At 31.1% G+C, this 20,406-nt stretch overlaps 2 protein-coding genes across 2 annotated transcripts; both read left to right on the top strand.

The window, feature by feature from the left end:
• The first annotated feature begins 620 nt into the window (after positions 1-620).
• On the top strand, positions 621-3,634 carry LOC107628479 (uncharacterized). The gene is made up of 5 exons (XM_016331131.3): positions 621-1,229; positions 1,321-1,397; positions 1,585-1,624; positions 1,741-1,855; positions 2,789-3,634. Exons 1-5 carry the CDS (start codon positions 944-946, stop codon positions 3,429-3,431), a joined length of 1,161 nt encoding a protein of 386 aa, XP_016186617.1. The 5' UTR covers positions 621-943; the 3' UTR covers positions 3,432-3,634.
• Positions 3,635-10,451: 6,817 nt separating this feature from the next.
• LOC107627707 (uncharacterized) lies at positions 10,452-19,877 on the top strand. Its single transcript, XM_016330529.3, has 6 exons — positions 10,452-10,479; positions 11,079-11,134; positions 18,563-18,631; positions 18,738-18,859; positions 19,161-19,228; positions 19,849-19,877. Exons 1-6 carry the CDS (start codon positions 10,452-10,454, stop codon positions 19,875-19,877), a joined length of 372 nt encoding a protein of 123 aa, XP_016186015.2.
• The last annotated feature ends 529 nt before the right edge of the window (positions 19,878-20,406 follow it).

The following is a 20,406-nucleotide window of genomic DNA, read 5'->3' as shown; positions in this document are numbered from 1 at the left end:
CAGATTCTTTTTTGTTAAGAGTCTCGTTATTATCTGATCTTTTGGGGATAAGGACAGTTTAATTAGTTTTTTTATTATTTTTTTTCAAATACTTTGATTAAATTTATTATCTAAAACTGAGAAATATTAGTTATTTTTAAATTATTTTTATTTATAAAAATTAAATAAAAGATATATTAGTAATTAATATATTATATAAATATGTTTTAGAGAGAAATCATTGAAAAAGGAGTTAATTAATCTTATAAAATTAAATATAAAAAATCAAAAAGAATATTTTTTTAATTAAAAATTTCATAATCTTTTAAAAAAATTATCAAAGATCAAAATAGATATCCACCCATAAAAATATTATGATGAGAAGAATCAAAGCCCTGCTTATTTTATTATTATTATTATTAATATTATTGAGAAGAAAACATGTTTGTCTATTATGATAGAAACGTTCCAGCGATATAATAGTAAAATATTAGTGTGACTAGCTATCCGTTCATCGGTATTGATTACTTTATTGTCACACCAAAAAATAGCTTTCCTTATTCAAGTGGCAACAAATAAAGGTCTTGTATTCACATGAAATTATTAATTATATTCCTTGCATTCCATCATCACCACCATGCATATTCAAAACACATATATGTTTTTATTCATCACCTCATCACTCACATATGCATAAAGAGAAGAGAGAGAAGAAGGAGTAATAGATAGAAGGAGTAATAGATAGAAGAAGCTAGATGTTCTAATTAAATTTCATTTGAAGATCCATCTAGGGTTTCTACTACTTCTTGGTATATCTCTTGTTAAGTGTCAAAGCATGGAGGAGGATGAACAATTATTATTAGGTTTTAAGTAGTGGATTTGGTTCCATTAATTGACCTCTAGGGTCAAAAAAGTCAACCCCATTTCTTTCTTTGTTTTTTCCCTTATTAGTCTCCAATTAAGTATGGAAGAAAGCCATGGATCCCAATGTTCCAAGACAAGCCCTTCAAACCTTGAGGAAGAAGAAGAAGAAGAAGAAGAAGACGACGACGAATGCGAAAACAAGAAGAATAATGGAGGAGGAGGAGGAGGGTGTTCAAGCAATAGCACAGTGGAAGAGAATAGTAATAATAATAATGATAAGAAGAAAATAAGGCCTTATGTTAGATCCAAGTTTCCAAGGCTTCGTTGGACACCTGATCTTCACCTTAGATTTCTTCATGCTGTTCAAAGACTTGGAGGTCAAGAGAGTAAGTTCCATATATATATTATTCTTAATTGGATTATTTCAATTTTTGCTATATTATTATTTATATTTATTATTATCTTTCTTGGGAATAGGAGCAACCCCAAAACTGGTTCTTCAATTGATGAACATCAAAGGATTAAGTATTGCCCATGTCAAGAGTCATTTACAGGTAATTAATTAATTAACATAGATAAGTTTGGTATACCCTCGTGATTTTTCTCTTTATATTTAGTTTTGAATTTTGATTTATTATTACAAATAATAGGTTATTTTAATCTATATATATTCTTAGCATATCCTAACTCATTAGCCTGATTTAATAATTCGTTGCTTATTTTCTTTTCTTTTTTTCTCAGATGTTTAGAAGCAAAAAATTGGATGAACCAAATCATCAAGGTACAAAATGTTTGTTTCCCGGCCCCGTGCATATTCATAAACTTATAAATGCATGTTAGTATTATTTATTAGGGTTTCCAATTAATTGCAATTAGTCCTAATTGTATGTATCACAGTGTTGGCCAATCATCATAGTAGTCGTCTTATGGATACTGGAGACAGAAATATATATAATCTTAGCCAACTTCCAATGCTTCAAGGGTATAACCCAAGCACAATTTCATCCCACAGGTACACATGTATAATCTAGATCATAGTTATATTTAGGTTTAATTACTTTATTAGTCTCTATAATTTTAAATTTATAATTAAATTTTTATATATTTTTTTAATTTAATTTTTATATTACTTTTAATAATTTTATAATTAGATCATTTTCATATTAAAAATATTAAAATTAATAAAATATTTCTTCTAAAAAATATATAATCAAAGATCTAATTAAATTCTTAATTGGTATTATGTTTAATTTGTAAAAAAATATTCTATTAACTTTAACATTTTTTACGTTGACAAAAATTTAATTATAAACTAAAAGTAGTGTAAAGATTTAATTAAAAAATACAAAAAATTAATTATAAATTTAGTGAAATTACAGATATTAATAAAATAATTAAATCTTATATATATATATATGATTAGTTCCTTATCTTTTTTACTTATGTTAAGTACATGTTAAAGCTGTATTTATTAGTAAGTATTTGAAGTAAAAATATAAATACATTGATAGAAAAATTAAGGTAGGTTTGTTTTGTGTTTTTATTTTTTATTTTTAGTATATTCTGTTTTGATAGAAATCAAAATATTATAAGTACATTTGGTTTGTATTTTTATTTTTTGTTTTTATTTTTAGTATTTTTTATTTTTAATTCTGCTTTTTTCTTTTTGCTTTATAAAATTATAAAAAAAAGAAATAACTGAAAATAAAAAAAATATAAATATAAATCAAATACACTCATATTATTTTTATTTTTTTCACAAAATTATAAAAACAAAAAATATGAAAACAAAAGAAAAATAAAAACACAAACTAAATATACATATTTCTATTTTAGTTTTCAGCGAATTAAAAATAGGTCAAATTTTCTCCTAATAAATACTTTGAAATTTGGTCTTAATATTAATCAAACTAGTAATAAATTGTCTTTCCTTAATTTTTTACAGATTTGGATATGGGGATAATTCATTCACAAGTGCCTATGAAAAAATGGTGCATAGACCTTTCAATTGGGCTAATAGCATCTTCCGGGTTGGTTCTTCTTCCAATTTTATTGAGCAGCAACAACAACAACAACCAATAATAACAAGTAATAGTAGTTTTAAAATCCATGAACGAAGAAAAGATGATCATGAATTCCTCTCATTTGGTAGTAGTAGTGCACATGATCACTCCCTATGCACTAAAAGATTGAGCAATAATAATAATGTTGGTCTCACCCCATTATTATTATCATCACAAAATCCAAGAACACAAGACAATAATAACAATCATAACATCATCATGCCATTGAAAAGGAAGGCATCACCATCATCATCATCATCATTAGCTACTGAAAAAATTGATTTGGATCTTTCATTAAAATTGAACTCAAGGATAGATGGTGATGATGAAGAAAGAAGAGTGGAATTGGAGGATCATGATGATAATAACAAGAATAATGATGATGATAACAATCTATCATTATCTTTGTACCCTCCTATTCAATCATCAACCTCTAATAATCTTAGAAGCAATAAGTTGAAGGAAGCACAAGATTGTTGCAAGAAGCAAGGGAAAATGGCTAGTACCCTGGATCTGACTATATGAATGAGACAAAATTCTCAGTGAGATCTTGAGGTACTTGTCAGAATTTTAATTTATGCATTTTTATTATAACCAGATTCTTACATTAACTCATCATCTGACATAGTTGTATTTTTCTTGTTTGATTTGTGTTTAATTAATTATTATGTACTATCAATTACATGCATTAGATGAATAAATCATATATGTTATTATTAGTTATGAAATTATCTTTAGAAATATGTTTGGTTGGAGGTAAAAATAGAATAATCTTTTTTTTTTTTCCAGATAAGAGAATTTTTAAGGTGTAATATTATTATAGATAAAATGATAATTTCACCCAAGTTTTAATTTTCTAAATTGAACATATACCCATCTATATAAAAATTCATATGATGAGAAAACCCAGTGACACAAAAGACTGAAATTAGAGTAAAAATCCCAAATATATATAAAAGTTTGCCTTTTGCCTTTTTGGTGAAGCAGAAGCAAGATCAATAATGGATTTGGGGTAGATTTTCAATTTTTTTTTTGTTTTGCTAACTTCTATATGTTTTTATGGTAAAGTTAAAATCTATAGGTTACTAGTGCAACTAGAATCTACATGCTTAGCTGGTAGATCAAATGTTTCGAGTTTTATTCTCAATTTTCAATTCTCAAAAATAATCAAAACTATTTTAGAGATGTGTGTTTAAGCTGCGAAACATCAGATTTGATTCTGTAAGTAAATTATCAATGATGGCAAGCATATGTTTTTTACCATTTTATTGCTATTACTTTATTTGATGCATAAAAAATTATTACGTGTATACTAAAAATTAATGATTAAATTAGTTATCATATATATATTTATTTATGTTTAAATATATGTATTATTTAATAAATTTTAATGTATATTTTATATTTTAATATAAAATTTTCTTAAAAATGATCACAGTTAACATTTAATAAAAAAATTTAAAATTTAAAATTAACAAAAAGTTATGTTAATAAATTTAATATTAAACTTGTTTGATAATCTATTATAGTATTAGTTATTATAATATTGGTCTTAATATTATTTTCTAATATATATGTTATAAAATAATTAATTTAATAACTAATTTTTTATATATACACAATATGTTTAAAAAAAATAATAGAAAATAGTAGCTGGATAAGAACAGTTGAATATCACGTGCTTTGAAAAGTAATCGTCAAAGTTCAAAAGGGGTACTAAAAACAAGAGGATATGTATAATAATTGTTTTTTCCCCCTAGAAGTGCAATTTCGTTTCAACAAACTTCAGTTACATTTGATTTTATAATGAGGGGAAAATTGAAATAGGAGTAAATATTTTCATTTTATTTATTTATTTATTATTATTATTTATTAATTTTTACGACTACACATTCAGATTCATTATTATAACAGCATTATTTATCTTTAGAGTTATAATGTGTTTCTATTATATCACATTATTTTCTTTGGTATTGTATTCTTTGCTATTATATCAAATATCACATTAGGCGAAACCAGATACATATTGAGTTGATACATCTTTATACATGTATATGTTAGGGTGTGTTTATTTATACACGTATTGAACATTGAAAAAAGAGAATAGAGAGAAAAAATTATGTATGACGAGTGAGATATAGATATAAAAATTATATTTTCAGATATAGAATTGGTATATTTTGTGTTTTTTTATAGGAATTATACAAATATATTAATAAAAAATATAATTTTATTTTTTATTATTTTTTATAATTATATTTTTATTTTATTTTTTAAATTTTGTGTGAGAAATTAAAAAAATTAAAGTATAATTTTTTATAATTTATTCTATCTTAAATTTAATTATCATCAAATAAAATATAAAACACTTTTTTTGTGTCTTTTTTTTTCTTTTTAAAAACAAATACAACCTTAAGTACATTGAAGACACCAACATTCCAAATTAAAGAATAATAACGCTAGTCGAACTATATAGACACTGTTTTTTCAGATTGATCTCTTTTAATGTGAGAGAGTGAAAGTTTAATCACTTTTAAATTAAAATTTTAAAATTTATATGTGATAGATGTTATAAATTTAACAATAATTAACTTCTTATTTTTTCTCTTTACAAATTTTTTATTTTAGAATTTTTTTTTTCAATTTTTATGCAGTAACATTAATTGAGAAGAATTCAGCGTATAAATGTTTTTCCCTTAAAATTAAAATAAAAACTTTTTAATTAAAATGTAAAGTATATAATATTTTAACTAATTTCACATGTATTAATATTTCATAAATGTATAAATCACATGCTTCTATATATTTATTACGAGTAATGATAGGTAACAACCAATTTTTTTTAATCAATATGAGTAATTTTTTAATTATTTATTTATCTTATATTCTAAGTCTTAAATAATAAATATTTAATTTTAAATTATAAATTATAAATTTAAATACAGTTAATATTGGCTAACTAAAAGTTAGTTTAGTATATTTTTTCATTTATTATCATTCAGTTATGCGCTCCGCTTAAGACTACAAGTGAACCGAACTGAATTGAGTCAGAAGACCAAGTTCAAGTTCCACTCATAAAAATTAAACTCAATTCATTTATAATTGAGCCTATTTATAAAGCTCAAACTTAGACTTACCAAAAACTTACGAGTTGGCTCAAATAATAATATGATTCATAATTTTATATAAATAAAAATTTGTGTTTCTACAACCATAATTTATATCCTTTATCATAATCAGATATAAAAATACAAAATATTTATTAATATAAAAATTATAACAAGTAATATATATATAATCAAATTAATTTACGAACTAATTAATTGAGGTTATTAAAGTTTAAATTTAATTAATTTAATATATGAATTTAAATTTACTTAAGTTTAGCTTATAAGTTCATGAACGAACTCAGTTTATTAGATTAATTAATTCATGAATTGATTTCACTCACTTTTAAGACTAATTCCGTTTAAAGCCGATTATACATAGTTCCGCGGGAAGCCGATCGATTGTAGATAGCTTCAATAATCTAATGAAATATATATACAGAGTGAAACAGGCAATTTAATTAATTATACTTTACCTGTGAAGACAAGATATTTTTCCTTTTAGAAAATTAAATTGCAAGTTGCATTGGGGCTACGTAGTATAATTTTTTGGGAAATTACGAACAGATAAATAAATAATTAATTGAAGGATTTGAAGCTGCTCACTTGCATATATTCTCGACCTGATTTATAAGCTAATTAATCCTTCCTAACTTCTTAACACGATTTCTTGCAGAATTTATACAAAACATGTTCACATGAGAAATGAAATATATATAATCATGTTAGTCGTATATTGAAATTAATATTAAAATTAGTTATTAATATAAAATTATATTAAAATATTAAATATATAATAAAAAATTAAATTATATATATTTATATATAAATATATATTGATTAATTTTAATGATTAATTTTTATATACAAATAATATTTTTATTGTATATATATATTGGAAAAACCAATTGTTTGATTAATCTTCCATACGCAAGAGTTTATATTTATAAAGTTTCAGACTAGATAAAAATATAAAGATTTAATGTACAAATGTATATAATAATATAAATTAAAATTAATGTAGTAAATACTTTTAATGGTAATAATAACATGTAGGAATAAAAGTATTTAATGCCATTTTTATAGATGATACCCTTTTTTTTTTAATTGAAACAGTCAATAAAGATTAATTCCATATTCCATCGCAGATAAGGATTTGGCATTGGTTAATGGGTTATTACATGCACAATGTAAAATTTGAATTTTAAATACTTATTTAAATAGATGAGTGAATTAACTACTCTATCAGTACAAGTTGTTTGATAAACACTATATATATAATAGATCGAAGATAACACATCTCAAAATTATTATCTGTACTCGGTTGATCTAATCCGATCTGATATGAATCTAATTATAAAAGAAGTAAAAAAAAATTTCTTTTTTATTTCAATCTCAAAATGAAGAGTGTTAGGGACCAGTAACTTTTGGTATTTGTAGTCATCAAATAGTCATTAATGATAGTTTTAATAGTGTGAGATTGGTGTGAGATTTCATCCAATAACTCACTTTTTTTTGCTGATTACATGCTGGTCAGAATTTAACAAAATTACTGGCCCTAGCCTTTTACTAAAAAACATAATAAGTAACTATAATTGAACAATGCGAGAGTAATAAAAATTATATTAAAAGAGCATTCTGATACATAAATATTCTGTATTAACACATTTCAAAAAAACTAAAAATCAATCACACACACCTGATAATTACATCAATTTCATAATTTGAACCCATAATTTCAAAGTTGCACGAAAACAATTCAATTATTGCTACAAAACTTCCATCTGGTAACAATATAAAGTTACATTATCATAGAATAATTTACCTAAAGCATAAGTTTACAAAGTTTACGATGTCAATAAATTCCTCAGCATAGCTACTATTCATCCTAGTCCATGAATCAACCTCTTGAGCATGATCAGCCATATGCTCAACATAATTATAATCATGACGATGATGATGAGTTGCAGCCACAACAAGTTCATCTTCAAGTAGAAATGAAAGATTAGGATTTTCATCTGTCCTCAGCACATTATTTGCTTGAAAGAAAATTTCACAGAGTTCATTGGCATCAGGTTCATCGCCAAAGACATTTGAAATCTTAATCTTCAGATCCTTATTATTACAAGACATTTGGAGATTTAAAAAAAATTATATATAGATAATAATCTGCAAGAGTTTTGAGAATGTTATTCTCAAAGATATGAAGAAGTTGCAAACCTAAACGAGAGTTGAACATGTGAATCCATAAGACATAGACATAGGTACCTTTTTATAGTGGTTTATATTTTATAATAAATGGTAAGTGTAGGCATACACCAACTTTTCCGTTGACTAACATGAAAGTGGAGCGTGCGTATTTTTAATTTGCTTAATCAAATTTGACCTCATAATATGTTATAGACTAATATTATATGTATAAGTCTTTTTATGAATCAAGTTAAATAATAAAAAAAATGTTAGAGGTTAATAGATTTTGTAATTTATAGTTATAAATTAATTATTATTAATATTTTTAATGATGTGAAATTATATTTAATGATGTGAGATTATTCATTTATTTTTTATTGATTAAGTACTAATCAAATTTTAATAAAAATACTGATTTTTTAAATTTTTTCGTAATAAAATTTAAAATAATATTAACTATAACTGATTTTTATTATATAAAATTAACTTAATTAAACTTATTAATAAAAAAATTTAAATATGTAATATTATTCATAAATATATATGTCCTGCCTGCCATTTAAGAAATGTGTTAAAAACGTATCTACTACCAAGCATCCGGCAGTTATAAATTTAATTATAGATTGCAAATGACAATCTTAAATAATTAATGCATCTTTTTACTTAGATTAAGCTTAACTTTTTGGGTGCACATATTCATGCATGGGATAATAGTAAAAAATTGCAGGAGTTTTGAGTGTTAATCTCTAAAAGAAAAAAAAAAGTATAACTATTGCTTATAATATTTGGGGTTGGTTTTAGTTTTTTTTTTTTTTTTACCAAAGATATGAGACTCGAACCCACAACTTCTTAATTGAGTATGATGAGACTATGCAATTTGAACTATAACTCATTGGCTGGTTTTAGTTTCTTCCATAATATCTTTTACAATGATACTATATTTATACAAAAAATTAGTTACCAATAGAAATATATGCATGTGAGATCTCATAATCTTTTTTTATCATACTTCTATAAACTGTTTAATTAATTATTTATCTATTATAAATTTGATTATTTTATTATGACAAATTTAATTATTTTAGTAGTTGATTATTTAGTTAAAAAATATATAAATTAACGTGTATAAATACATATACATACATAAAACTTGATTTAGTGATTTATTTTGTGTGTGAACAAAATATTTTTGTATTTTTTTATTATATGTTTATCGCTAGCTAATTAATTCTCTCAAAACATTCTAATTTTGTCATTTCAATAAATAAAATCTAAATTAAAAACCAAAAATAAATATAAATTTAATCCAAATTCTTATGAATAAAATTAATTAAAATCACCGGTAAATATTATAAAAATATTATTTACTTATTTAAATTTTAAGTAAGTATGATCATAACTATTAGAGTAAATATATATTTTAATTAGTCTCTAAAATTTTTAGATAAGAAATTTTGATATTTAATAAATTTTTATTATTTTAGAGGTTGTCGAGACAAATTGATTCTTTAATAATAAGAGGACTAATTTATCTTAGAAAAATACTAAGGGACTATCAAAATTTATTATTTTTGGTCATCATTTACCCATCAACTCAATTTCTTTAGTCTAGTTCCTTTAGTCTAGTAATCTAACAATATATTTTATCCTATACTTTTAAATATTGATAGCTAATTGCTGGATAAAAACAATAAATTTTAATGGCTCTCAAACATTCTTCTTTATCTTATAGTGATATTTGTTGAGGATCTAATTGCCTTCTAAAAAATTTATTAAAAAATTATTTGTCTAATATACATATTAAGTATTTTATTATAAGTAATAGAGTCATAGAGGGACTAAATTATTTGAGAAAAGTAATACTTATTAGGAACTTATAAAATAATAAATTTATTAGAGACTAAAATATTTGATCTAAAATTTGCATAGGACTAATTTAAATATATACTCTAAATATTATTATTTTAATTCAGCGGTGATAAGAATTAAGACCATTCCGAGATTTCGGTTGACTAGACCTAGCAATGAACGCACTTTTAAGGTAAGTGTTAAAAACGCATTTGTTACACTGGATTCTATGATTATAAAAGTTTTGAATTAAATGTATAAGATATCATCTCATTTTTTTCTATATGAAAAAAAGTTGGTGGTTTTACTAGAAATAGTTATTTAGTATAATTACATATGGGTAGATGTTACAAGGAGAGCAGGTGCAACACGCAGGGCGTACTTAGTTAGCATGCGAGACATGTGTTGGCCATACTACAAGAAAAAAGGTGTATCAACACACTTTTTAAAGCGTGGCTAAAAATGGTCAATGACCACGTTTTTATGAGGGTGGCCACTGATTAGTAATTTGGCCACGTTTTTTGAGAAACATGCACGCTTTTATGAGGGTGGCGATTGATTACTGATTTAGCAACATTTTTTTTGCCACACTTCAAAAGCATGGCCATAGAGAAAAACAGGCACACTTTTAAAGCATGTCTAGTTTGTCTTCAAACGGTCACATTTTTAAAGTATGGCGATATCCTTTAATTAATTGGTTACCCCAAAAAAGCGTAGCGATAGAGTTTCCACCAAATTTTTTTTCCAAACCTTTAATTTTTTTTCCAAGTTAAACACTTTAACCCTAAAATCCTCTAAGTGATAACCCTTCATCATCGCCCAGCCGTCAAACACACCCTACCCAGCCCTCTCCACCCAGCTATAGACCCTTCACTGCCGATGAGGACCCTTGCCACCCCGTTGCGCTTTCTCTCAGCCCTTCATCTTCATCACTGCTATGAGAATCCTTGCACCAGCCCTCTCTTTGAGCCCTTCATCTTCATCACTATTGAGAACCTTCATCACTACTGAGAACCCTTGCACCCAGCCCTTTCTCCAAGCCCTCTGTCGCACCCTCTCTTTTGCAACCCTCGCACCCTCAACGCAAGCCTCCTCCTCAGATTCGCAACCTCGCACCCTCTCTCGCAACCTTCCATTGGCGCTGCCCCGTCGCCACTGCTTTGTCGGCATGTCCTCCCTCTTTCTAGCGCGCAGTGTACTAGCTAGGCTCAGGCAGCAGTCAAGTAGTCTGGTACTAAGAAGTCCCGTGCCAAGCCCTAAGAAATGGTAGGCCGAAAAATGCTGCCAGAGATTAAGATGGAGGACTAGCGCCGTGGAGACTTTGACCGAATGAATAGGTACACTTCCTGAAAGAAAGGACTATGTCCCGTGGACATCATTTTGGATCTACATAATCCAAATGCCAGCGAAGGCTTGATAACTAGGGTAAATAAACGAGTCTGGGCGAAGCGCACCTCTGGTACTTTGCTTATAGCTTTTTTAGGTTATGCAATAGACGGTGGTAATGGCTCAATCTATAGATAGAAAGCCCTATGATGGAAAACTATCACGTTAGGTTTGGGCGCTGTCTATCATTGCCTATCCCTCACTCGGTGCTCAACCTTTAAGGTTTCTTTCGTTTCTTTATTTAGACTCTGTCACTGCCACTGTTATTGCCCACCATGTGTTTGATTAAATGTGTGTGAGCAATGCAGTGCAGTTTTAGAGTACTAAAAATGTCTCTAAGTTAGATACTTGTTCTTGATAGTTAACGACCTATATTTAGATTGTTCTTGTGAGAAATCGCTTAGTTTGCATCTTTACATACTTATTTGGAACTTGGCATCTGCTAATTAATTCTTATTCTTTTGTTTTTTGGATCTTATATGTTTTTTCTGAACAACTTTATTATGTTTATTTTCAGGAAAATATATTTGAATGAAAATTTGCCATTAGGGGGCCTTGTGATACTGAATTTGAGGGTGGTATTTATCATGGCCGGATTCAGTTGCCTGCAGAATATCCATTCAAACCTCTTTTATTTCTGCTTTTGACAGTCAGATCTTACTTAACACTACAAGGTAAGTATTTCTTCGCTTTGTTTCTTTGTTCCTGTGAGAATAAGGGCTGTGAATCTGTTACTGTGTTGAAGATGTGAAAATGAAAGTTTAAATATTGACACATTAAATTTAGGAATATGTTAGGATCTAATATTTTTACCGAAAAAAAATTAAGAGAATTGGCTTGTGAATCTATTCCTGTGAATTTGTTCCTGTATGTGTTGCTTCCTATTTTGTTGTGTATTATCAAGCCTAATTTAGAGAATTACATATTGTGTATTATCAAGTTTAATTGTGCTTACTTCCTATTTTGTTGTGTATTATCAAGGTATTCATTTATTTATCTAATCAAATATAATTGATTTAATATTTTGCTTTGCTTCACTCTTGTCTATGAATATTTGCTTCAATTATGTTTTAAGTTTGAAGTTTGAACATCAAACAGAATTAACATTGTTCTAAACTCCATATTAGCATGTAATCTGGTAGGATGTTATATATGCTTTTCTTACAAAGAAACTTTAAAGCTAATAAGCGGATTAGATAATACATAGAGATTTGAGGAAGATAACTTTTCTTCTTTATTTCCTTGTTTCTATTAATTATATATATAAAGGTAAAAGCTTAAGGCTGCCAAGGCAGATTTCTCTAATTAACTTCTATGCTTTAAAACTTTTCCATAGTGAAATATTGAATGGGTAGATGAATTTTATTGGTTCTTAACTTAGAAGAAAGGAGTGAAAGTTGAGTACATATTAGTAATTAGTAGGGTTAAGTTCAATTTTGGTCCCTAACGTAGGGGTCAAAAATTTGTTTCGTCCCTAAGTTTTTTTTTTTAAACAAAATCGTCCCCGAAGTTGATAGTTGTATTAAAATGGTCCTTTCGCACCAAAAATAAAATTTAATGACAACTCTGCCCTTTGCGGTTTCTCTCCCTTAATGTTCATTCCCGCGAAGTGTTTCCTCATGAATCAACGCATAAACCACCTTGAAACACTTGAGAACTGAAACGTTGCTGCGAAACCCTCAGACGTAGGTGCGAACAGAAAGCATTGTCGCCATTGGGGGGTTAAGGTTGAGAATCAGTGTGCTGAGACATTGGTGAGTGATCGTCATCGTTGCAGCAGCTGATTGTTCAGGTACGATTACTTTCCATCCCTCAAGCAATGACGTCAACTGTTCAGAACATGTTGTTGGTTTGGTTTTGATGATGATGTTGCTCTGTCCGAGCATTTAGGGGTTGAATGCAGTCTTTTGAGTCTGCTGCCATAGCTAGGGTTTGTGAGTAATGTATTCTGTTGTATATGTGCTTGTGAGTAATGTATTCTGCTGTATTGCAGGGTTGACTAAGCAGAAGATGGTGTATATGAATGTGAGGGTGCATCATGGGGGTGCATTCGGTTATGAGGAGGGGGTTTTTAAGTACCTAACGGGCCAAAGTACCATCATCGAGGACATTGACAGCGATCGTTGGTCTTTGTTTGAGGCCTATGAAGAACTAAGGCAATTTGGGTACTTGCAGGCCAACATTGTTGCGTTGTGGTATAAAGATCCAAGCTTTGATGATATGGAGACTTCCCTGAAGTTGCTGAAGGGTGACGCAGAAGCAATCGACATGTGCAACATTGCTGGGTTACGGGGCTTGGTAGAGTTGTATGTGGTCCATGATGTTGGCGATGCCGAGCCGTTTCCAGAAGTGGGTTACGTTGATGTTGGGGGAGTTGCAGAAGAGGGAACAGATGATGGGCTGGGCTTGGTTGTTTTTGAAGGGCAACGGGCTGAGACAGCAGGGGCCAGTGCCGAACCTAATAAGGCAACCGAGGGTGGAGATGTGGGGGATGAGTTTCAGGTAGATGGAAGTGAGTCCAATGACGAAGACAGTGAGGATCCGGAGTACATGCCATCTAATGAGGAGGGAGACAGTGTAGGAGAGGTGCACTTCACTGATAGTGATGAGGATTTTGAGGGTGATAGTGGATTTGATGATGGTAATTCTGTGCCGAAAGAAGCAACTGCTGGGAAGGAAAAGGGTAAAGGTATAAATCATTTTAGTGATGAGGATGGAGCAGATAGTGATGAGTTGGAGATGGACCACATGATTGGTGGGGATGAGGGGGACGAGGACGCAACTGAGAATGATGGTGATGATATATCAGATAGAGTGGGTCAAAGGTTTCCAGTTCATAAACCTTTGAAGGATATGAGCAGTTATAGGTGGGAGGTAGGGACACTTTATGCATCCAGACAAGAGTTTAAGGAGACTGTGCTGGCATATGCAGTTCATACGGCTAGGAGCATGAAATTTAAGAAGTGTGATTTGGTCAGGGTTAGAGCTGTGTGTCAGAAGGACTGTCCATTTTGGCTCTATGCTCATAAGGTTGGGGATGAATCCACATGGCAGTTAAGAAGCTTGAACCTCCAACACACCTGCATGCAAACGCACAGAGTTGGGATACTGCACACTAAGTGGCTTGGAGCGCAGTTTAAAAAGAAGGTAGAGTCTAATCCCAGGATTAAAATAAGGGAGTTACAAGCAAAGGCACACAAGAAATGGAATGTTACTATGACCAAGTCCATGGCAGCCAAGTCTAAGCAAGAAGCACTAAGTCAAATCCAGGGTGCATTTAGGGAGCAGTATAGAAGGATTAATGACTATTGTGCAGAGATTCTAAGGGCCAATCCAGGTTCATCTGTCAGCTTGAAAGTGATTAGGAGCCCAGACTTTGCCCAGGAGGTCCAGAACCCTGAATTGATGAACTATTGTGTGTTCCAGAGATTGTATGTCTGCTTCAATGTATGCAAGAGGAGTTTCCAATATGTCAGACCCTTTATCAGTTTGGACGGGTGTTTCTTAAAGACTCCTCAGGGTGGCCAGTTACTCACTGCAATAGGAAGAGATCCTAATGACCAGATCCTTCCCATTGCTTATGCGGTGGTTGAAGCTGAGACCAAGGATTCATGGGTATGGTTTCTGCGACACTTATCTGATGACCTGGGTGCTGATAAAATTGGAAGGTGTACATTCATGTCGGATCAACAGAAGGTAAACAATAATTTGAAATTATTTGGGCATTTTATAACTTAAACAATAATGCTGTACTAATTAGTTTGGTTACCTTTTTGATGTAGGGCTTGTTACCAGCTCTTGAGGAAGTCATCCCTGGGGTGGACAATCGCTATTATGTGAGGCATCTGTATAACAACTTCAGGAAGAAGTATCCTGGATTGGAGCTGAAGAATCAAATGTGGAGATGTGTGAAATCTACACACTGGAAAGACTGGGAGAAGGAGATGAAGACAATGAGAGCCAAGAGTGAGGATGCATTTTGGCACTTGAACAGCATCCCACCCAGGTTCTGGTCCCGTTCTCGCTTTTCATTTTATTCAAAGTGTGACTGTCTTGTTAATAATATGAGTGAGAGTTTTAATGCTGTGATAGTGGAGGCTAGAGAAAAACCCATTGTCACTATGTTAGAGGACATTAGGGTGTATATTATGACTAGGTGGGCTGCCAATAGAGCTAGGATTCAAGTTTACCAGGGTAACATTATGCCACTGATATTGAAGAAGCTAGAGAAAAAGGGTAAAGCATTCTAGGGATTGGAGGCCATTTTGGTCAGCTTCTAGTAAGTATGAGGTTATGTGTGGGTTAGACAAATTTGTTGTAGATTTGGCTGCTTGTGAGTGTTCATGTAGGAGGTGGCAGATGAGCGGGCTACCCTGTCCTCATGCCATTAGCTGCATAACATTCAAAGGCTTGGACTTGGAGTCGTTTGTCGATGACCATTACAAGAAGGATGCTTACCTGAGGTGCTACCAAGAAGTGATACATCCTCTGAATGGGCCAGATCTGTGAGAGAGGTCCCAGTATGATGATGTCATGCCACCACCATATCGGAAGCCAAGTCACCGGCCAGTCAAGAAGAGGAAGAGAGGACCTGGGGATGATGATAACAGAAGCCAAACTCACCTCTCCCGTAGGGGCCAAACACAGAGGTGTTCTAACTGTGGTGCTCTAGGTCACAAGAAATCAGGTTGCACAAAGCCTAAGAAGAAGGTATCTTCCATTCCATTCTGCTATAGTGTTCAGGTTGGGTTATATTTACTTGTGCTTCATAATGTTCCTTATTTTTTTGTTTCTGTCACAGATCCAACCTGCATCTCAGCAAGCTGCCAAGGGTCCAAGAAGAGGTACTAAGGTTGCAAGCTCACAACCCCTGGCCAAACAGTGCAAAGAGGGAGATTTAGCAACAAATCATGCTCTCAACCCAGCCCTGCAACAAGTCATTGCAACACAGTAACTACTCAGCCCAACAAACCAGTAACCAGGCCCAGGAAGATGGCAGCTAGGCCCACTGATAATTCAACCCAGCCCAAGATTCAGACCAAAAAAGTTGCCGGGCCTGCACCACCTCAGTCCAACCCTACAGCTCCTTCATCCCAACCTTTGCCTCAAAAGAGAAGTGCAGTAGCTTGCTCCACTAACAAGAAGCCATCACACAGTTAACCAATTCAAAAGAAGAGGCGTTTCTCTGTTATCCAGACTGGTGCACCTCATATCCCAATGCAGAAACTCAAGCTAATGGCAAAATTGCCTCCTAGTGCATGGGGCAATCTTTAAAGAGGATTAGTTATGTGTTTTGGCTGTTAGGCTGTTTCATTAGGTCTGAAACAATGTTATGTTGCTATTTTGTTATTTTGTTATTTGGTTCCATGTGGTGGACAAATTTTAAGTTTGTTTATTGCTTATGCTGGTCTGTGTTTTTTTTGTTTAAGTGCTAGAGACAACTCTGTAATTTACCATTTTGGCTTATGGATGATGTTGTGAACTTTTATTGTCAGTGTTTTAAGAATCATTGCTTAATGTTTTATCCTGGTGCACATAAGTGTTCTTTACATGTTTTCAACACATTTTTACTACCTCATGCTTGGAAATTTGCACAACATATTTTCACTGCTTCAACACTTTCATTCATTCATTCAAACATCTTAACAGGGGATACATCACATTACATCATTATAGCCATAAAAGTAACAGCATCCCTAAACCAAAACAACACACAAAAATCCTACAAATGATGTTCTACTCATCTCCTGATTAGATGCATTCCATATGGTTGCCTCCAACTGCTTGGATTATGCAGCAACAAATAGAGAAACCCAATCCACCCAACTACTCCTAAAGCAGCTACAATCCTCAGCTTCCATTCCACATCCTTCAACCTTGTCTTCAACGTTGTAATTTTTTTCTTGCATCTTGCAATCTCAGAATCCCGCAGCACTCCTCCAGCTTCTGGGTCTGCCCACCTAAAGAAATCACAGCCATCCTGAACCTATCACCACCCAGATCTCATAAGATGAAGGAAACTCAAATGAAAAACCTCAATCTCAGAAATTACAGGCCAATAAAATACCTCATAGTAGACACAACCCCAAAATCGTTGTCCTGGGTTGTCCTTCGTCGTTGAGGTTCGCAGAATCGGCTTCTCTCCATGCCCACATAGCATCTCCTTCACAGGCGTTCGAATTCTGCCCGATCTTGAACCCTGGGAAGCCATCCAATCAGTGTCTCTATCCCCGTCCTCCACTTCGTCGAACCCTAGCGCAGCTTTCTTCCTCAAAGCCTTCGACCCAACATCTTCTCCTCCCTCTCCCACAGCGTTCTCTTCTATTATTAATATTATGATTATTAATATTATTATTATTAATTAATTAACAAACAGTTAAGGAGAGAGTAGCGAACTCAGGGGCATAATTGTCCGCTAGACCATTTTAATACAACTATCAACTTCGGGGACGATTTTGTTTAAAAAAAAAACTTAGGGACGAAACAAATTTTGACCCCTACGTTAGGGACCAAAATTGAACTTAACCCTAATTAGTAATATACATGAAGTTTTCTATATGTCTAAACTTGAACTGAGTCTTGAAGTGATAAATCAGTGAGTGAGGGAGGTTTTTGAAAAATATTAAAGGCTACATATTAGTAATTAGTATTTATTTAAGTTTATCTTTTTATTTCAAGCTTTTTGTAATTGTCTATTCATTGCTGCTGCCGCTGCCACCTCTCTTGGTTTGCTTTTGCTGCGGTACTGTTGCGGTACGCATTTATTTTCTATTATGCAATGCTAGTTGACTATCTTAATTGTAGTCTACACGTTTCACTTAAACTAATTTTCAACATACGAGCTATTTTAATCCTGCTAGTTGCTGCTGTCCAACTTTAGTCAATGAACAGAACTAAACATTTTTCAAAATTTATTGTGTTTGCTTGCTTGCTCTTAGTTTACTTCTTGAACTAAATCTTGTGTTTCCTTGTTTGGTGAATCTTGATGTCATGCTTATTCATGCAAAAATTGTTAGAAAATTGATTGATTTGTAACATAATTGATAACCTTGAGTCCTTGATCATCTTGAGAAATAAAAAAATATGATTCTGATGAGATTATTACAATTTGTGCTCTTGAAGCAGCTGTCCGCTGGTAGTTCTGCTCCCTTGCACAGCTTACATGGTTTTGGAAATTTAAGCGAGACTATCAAGGTATCATAATTTTTTTTAAATAGTATATAATCTTTTGTGGAATGTTCAGTGTGATCAATATTCATGTATTTTCTTTGTTTTGTGCAATTAACTTTGAGAAATAAAGAATGAGTTCATGATGAATTGGGATGGTCTACGAACAAAAGACAAAGAGCGTATACTTGTTCTCGCTGCTACAAATAGGCCCTTTGATCTTGATGAGGCTGTTATCAGGAGGCTTCCAAGAAGGTAAACATACTATTTTAATATCTTATTCTAAGTGCTAACTTCAGCCATTGGCTCAAATTTTCAATGGCTATGATTTTTAATGGCTATTGATCCTTGAGCTTCACTTCAGTTCAGATGTGTGTGTTTGGTTCTGGAAGCTTTTTTTTTGTTCATTATTAGATATTTTGTATTGATTGGAGACTAATTTTTCTTTCTAATCTTTCTCCCATGTTATTCTTGTCTTTTGTATGAAAAAAAATAAACAAGCTATATTTGATGCTATTCTCATCGGATCCTTGCATTGGCCTTCCATATTGAGCAGTGCCAAAGATCTAGTCAAGATGTTACATGCTGATGCCAAGGAATGGCTTTTAGCAGTTGAAGTCCTTAGTAAGTTAGTAAATTTGTATTATGTCAAAAGTGGTTTATATTTTATATGTAATTGTATTGCACTATTGTTTATGAAGTCCAGCTAGCTGTGTGTTAAGATCAGATCTATTGGAAGGATAACAAAATCAGCGAAGACTGAAAAACTGGCATGAAATAGATTTAATTGTGACAAAAGGACTTTGCTATATAGAGGTAAGCTTGACATGAAACATGCTAAAATTGATACATGCTTAGACACTCTATTTGTGGCATTGCAGACAACATAGTTCCAACCTTCTTTTATATTGAGAGAAGCTTAAGATTTTTATTTTGATTCATTATGGCTGCTTGCTATCATTGCAGTCAATGCAATGTTTAAATTCTATTTGTCAATGTTTTTATGTGATTTTAATGCATACTTTTTACTAATGCTTCCTTGATACTGGCATGAATTTTTTTACATTAATTCAGTTAATGAAATTATTTAATGAGTTGAGATAAAAATTTTCATTTGTTCGCTTTGCTATTAGAAAAACGTACCTATATTTTTTATTTAGGAACCCAATGTATGAAATTGAAATATGCCTTTAACCTCTAGTATCTGAATTCTGATGCTATATCGTTAATATTAATATGTTCAGGTCAGAGGTGGCCAGCTTTGGGGGATTGATGTCTACACATATGACTCAAATCTTGTTGCAGGTACGTATTATTATAAAAAAGGGATACAAGTTTTGATTACTAAGTGACAAATTTGACATGTTGGAAATTAGTACTGATTTTGCGATTTGTTGTATAGTTCTCATGCTTACAGGTTATTGTCGCCCAACAGCTTCTCCACCTCAGACAGCTATACAAGAGTTGCGTGCAACCATTTGTATGCTACAACTTAGTCCGGATGTTGTTCAGGAATTAGATTAGATTTTTTCTAATATAGAATTGTAGTTTTTTTAAATGTTTATTTTGGAAGTTGAATTTATTTTTTCTTAAATGTTTCATTCATATTTTATTATGTACATAATTCATATAAATCAATGAAAGATTAATTTTTTAGTATTTTATTTTATTTGAAAGATTAACTTATTAATATTTCTATTTTATTTTTTATTGTTTATTTTTTTATTTGAAAAGAATTAGGCAACGCTTTTGAAGTGTAACGACAAGTTTTCACTTTTCGGCATGCTTTAAAAGCGTGGTTG

The sequence above is a fragment of the Arachis ipaensis genome, chromosome B2, assembly GCF_059453495.1.
Source record: "Arachis ipaensis isolate K30076 ecotype BB chromosome B2, ASM5945349v1, whole genome shotgun sequence".
Taxonomy (NCBI): Eukaryota; Viridiplantae; Streptophyta; class Magnoliopsida; order Fabales; family Fabaceae; genus Arachis; species Arachis ipaensis.
This window is presented reverse-complemented; position numbering and strand designations above follow the sequence as displayed.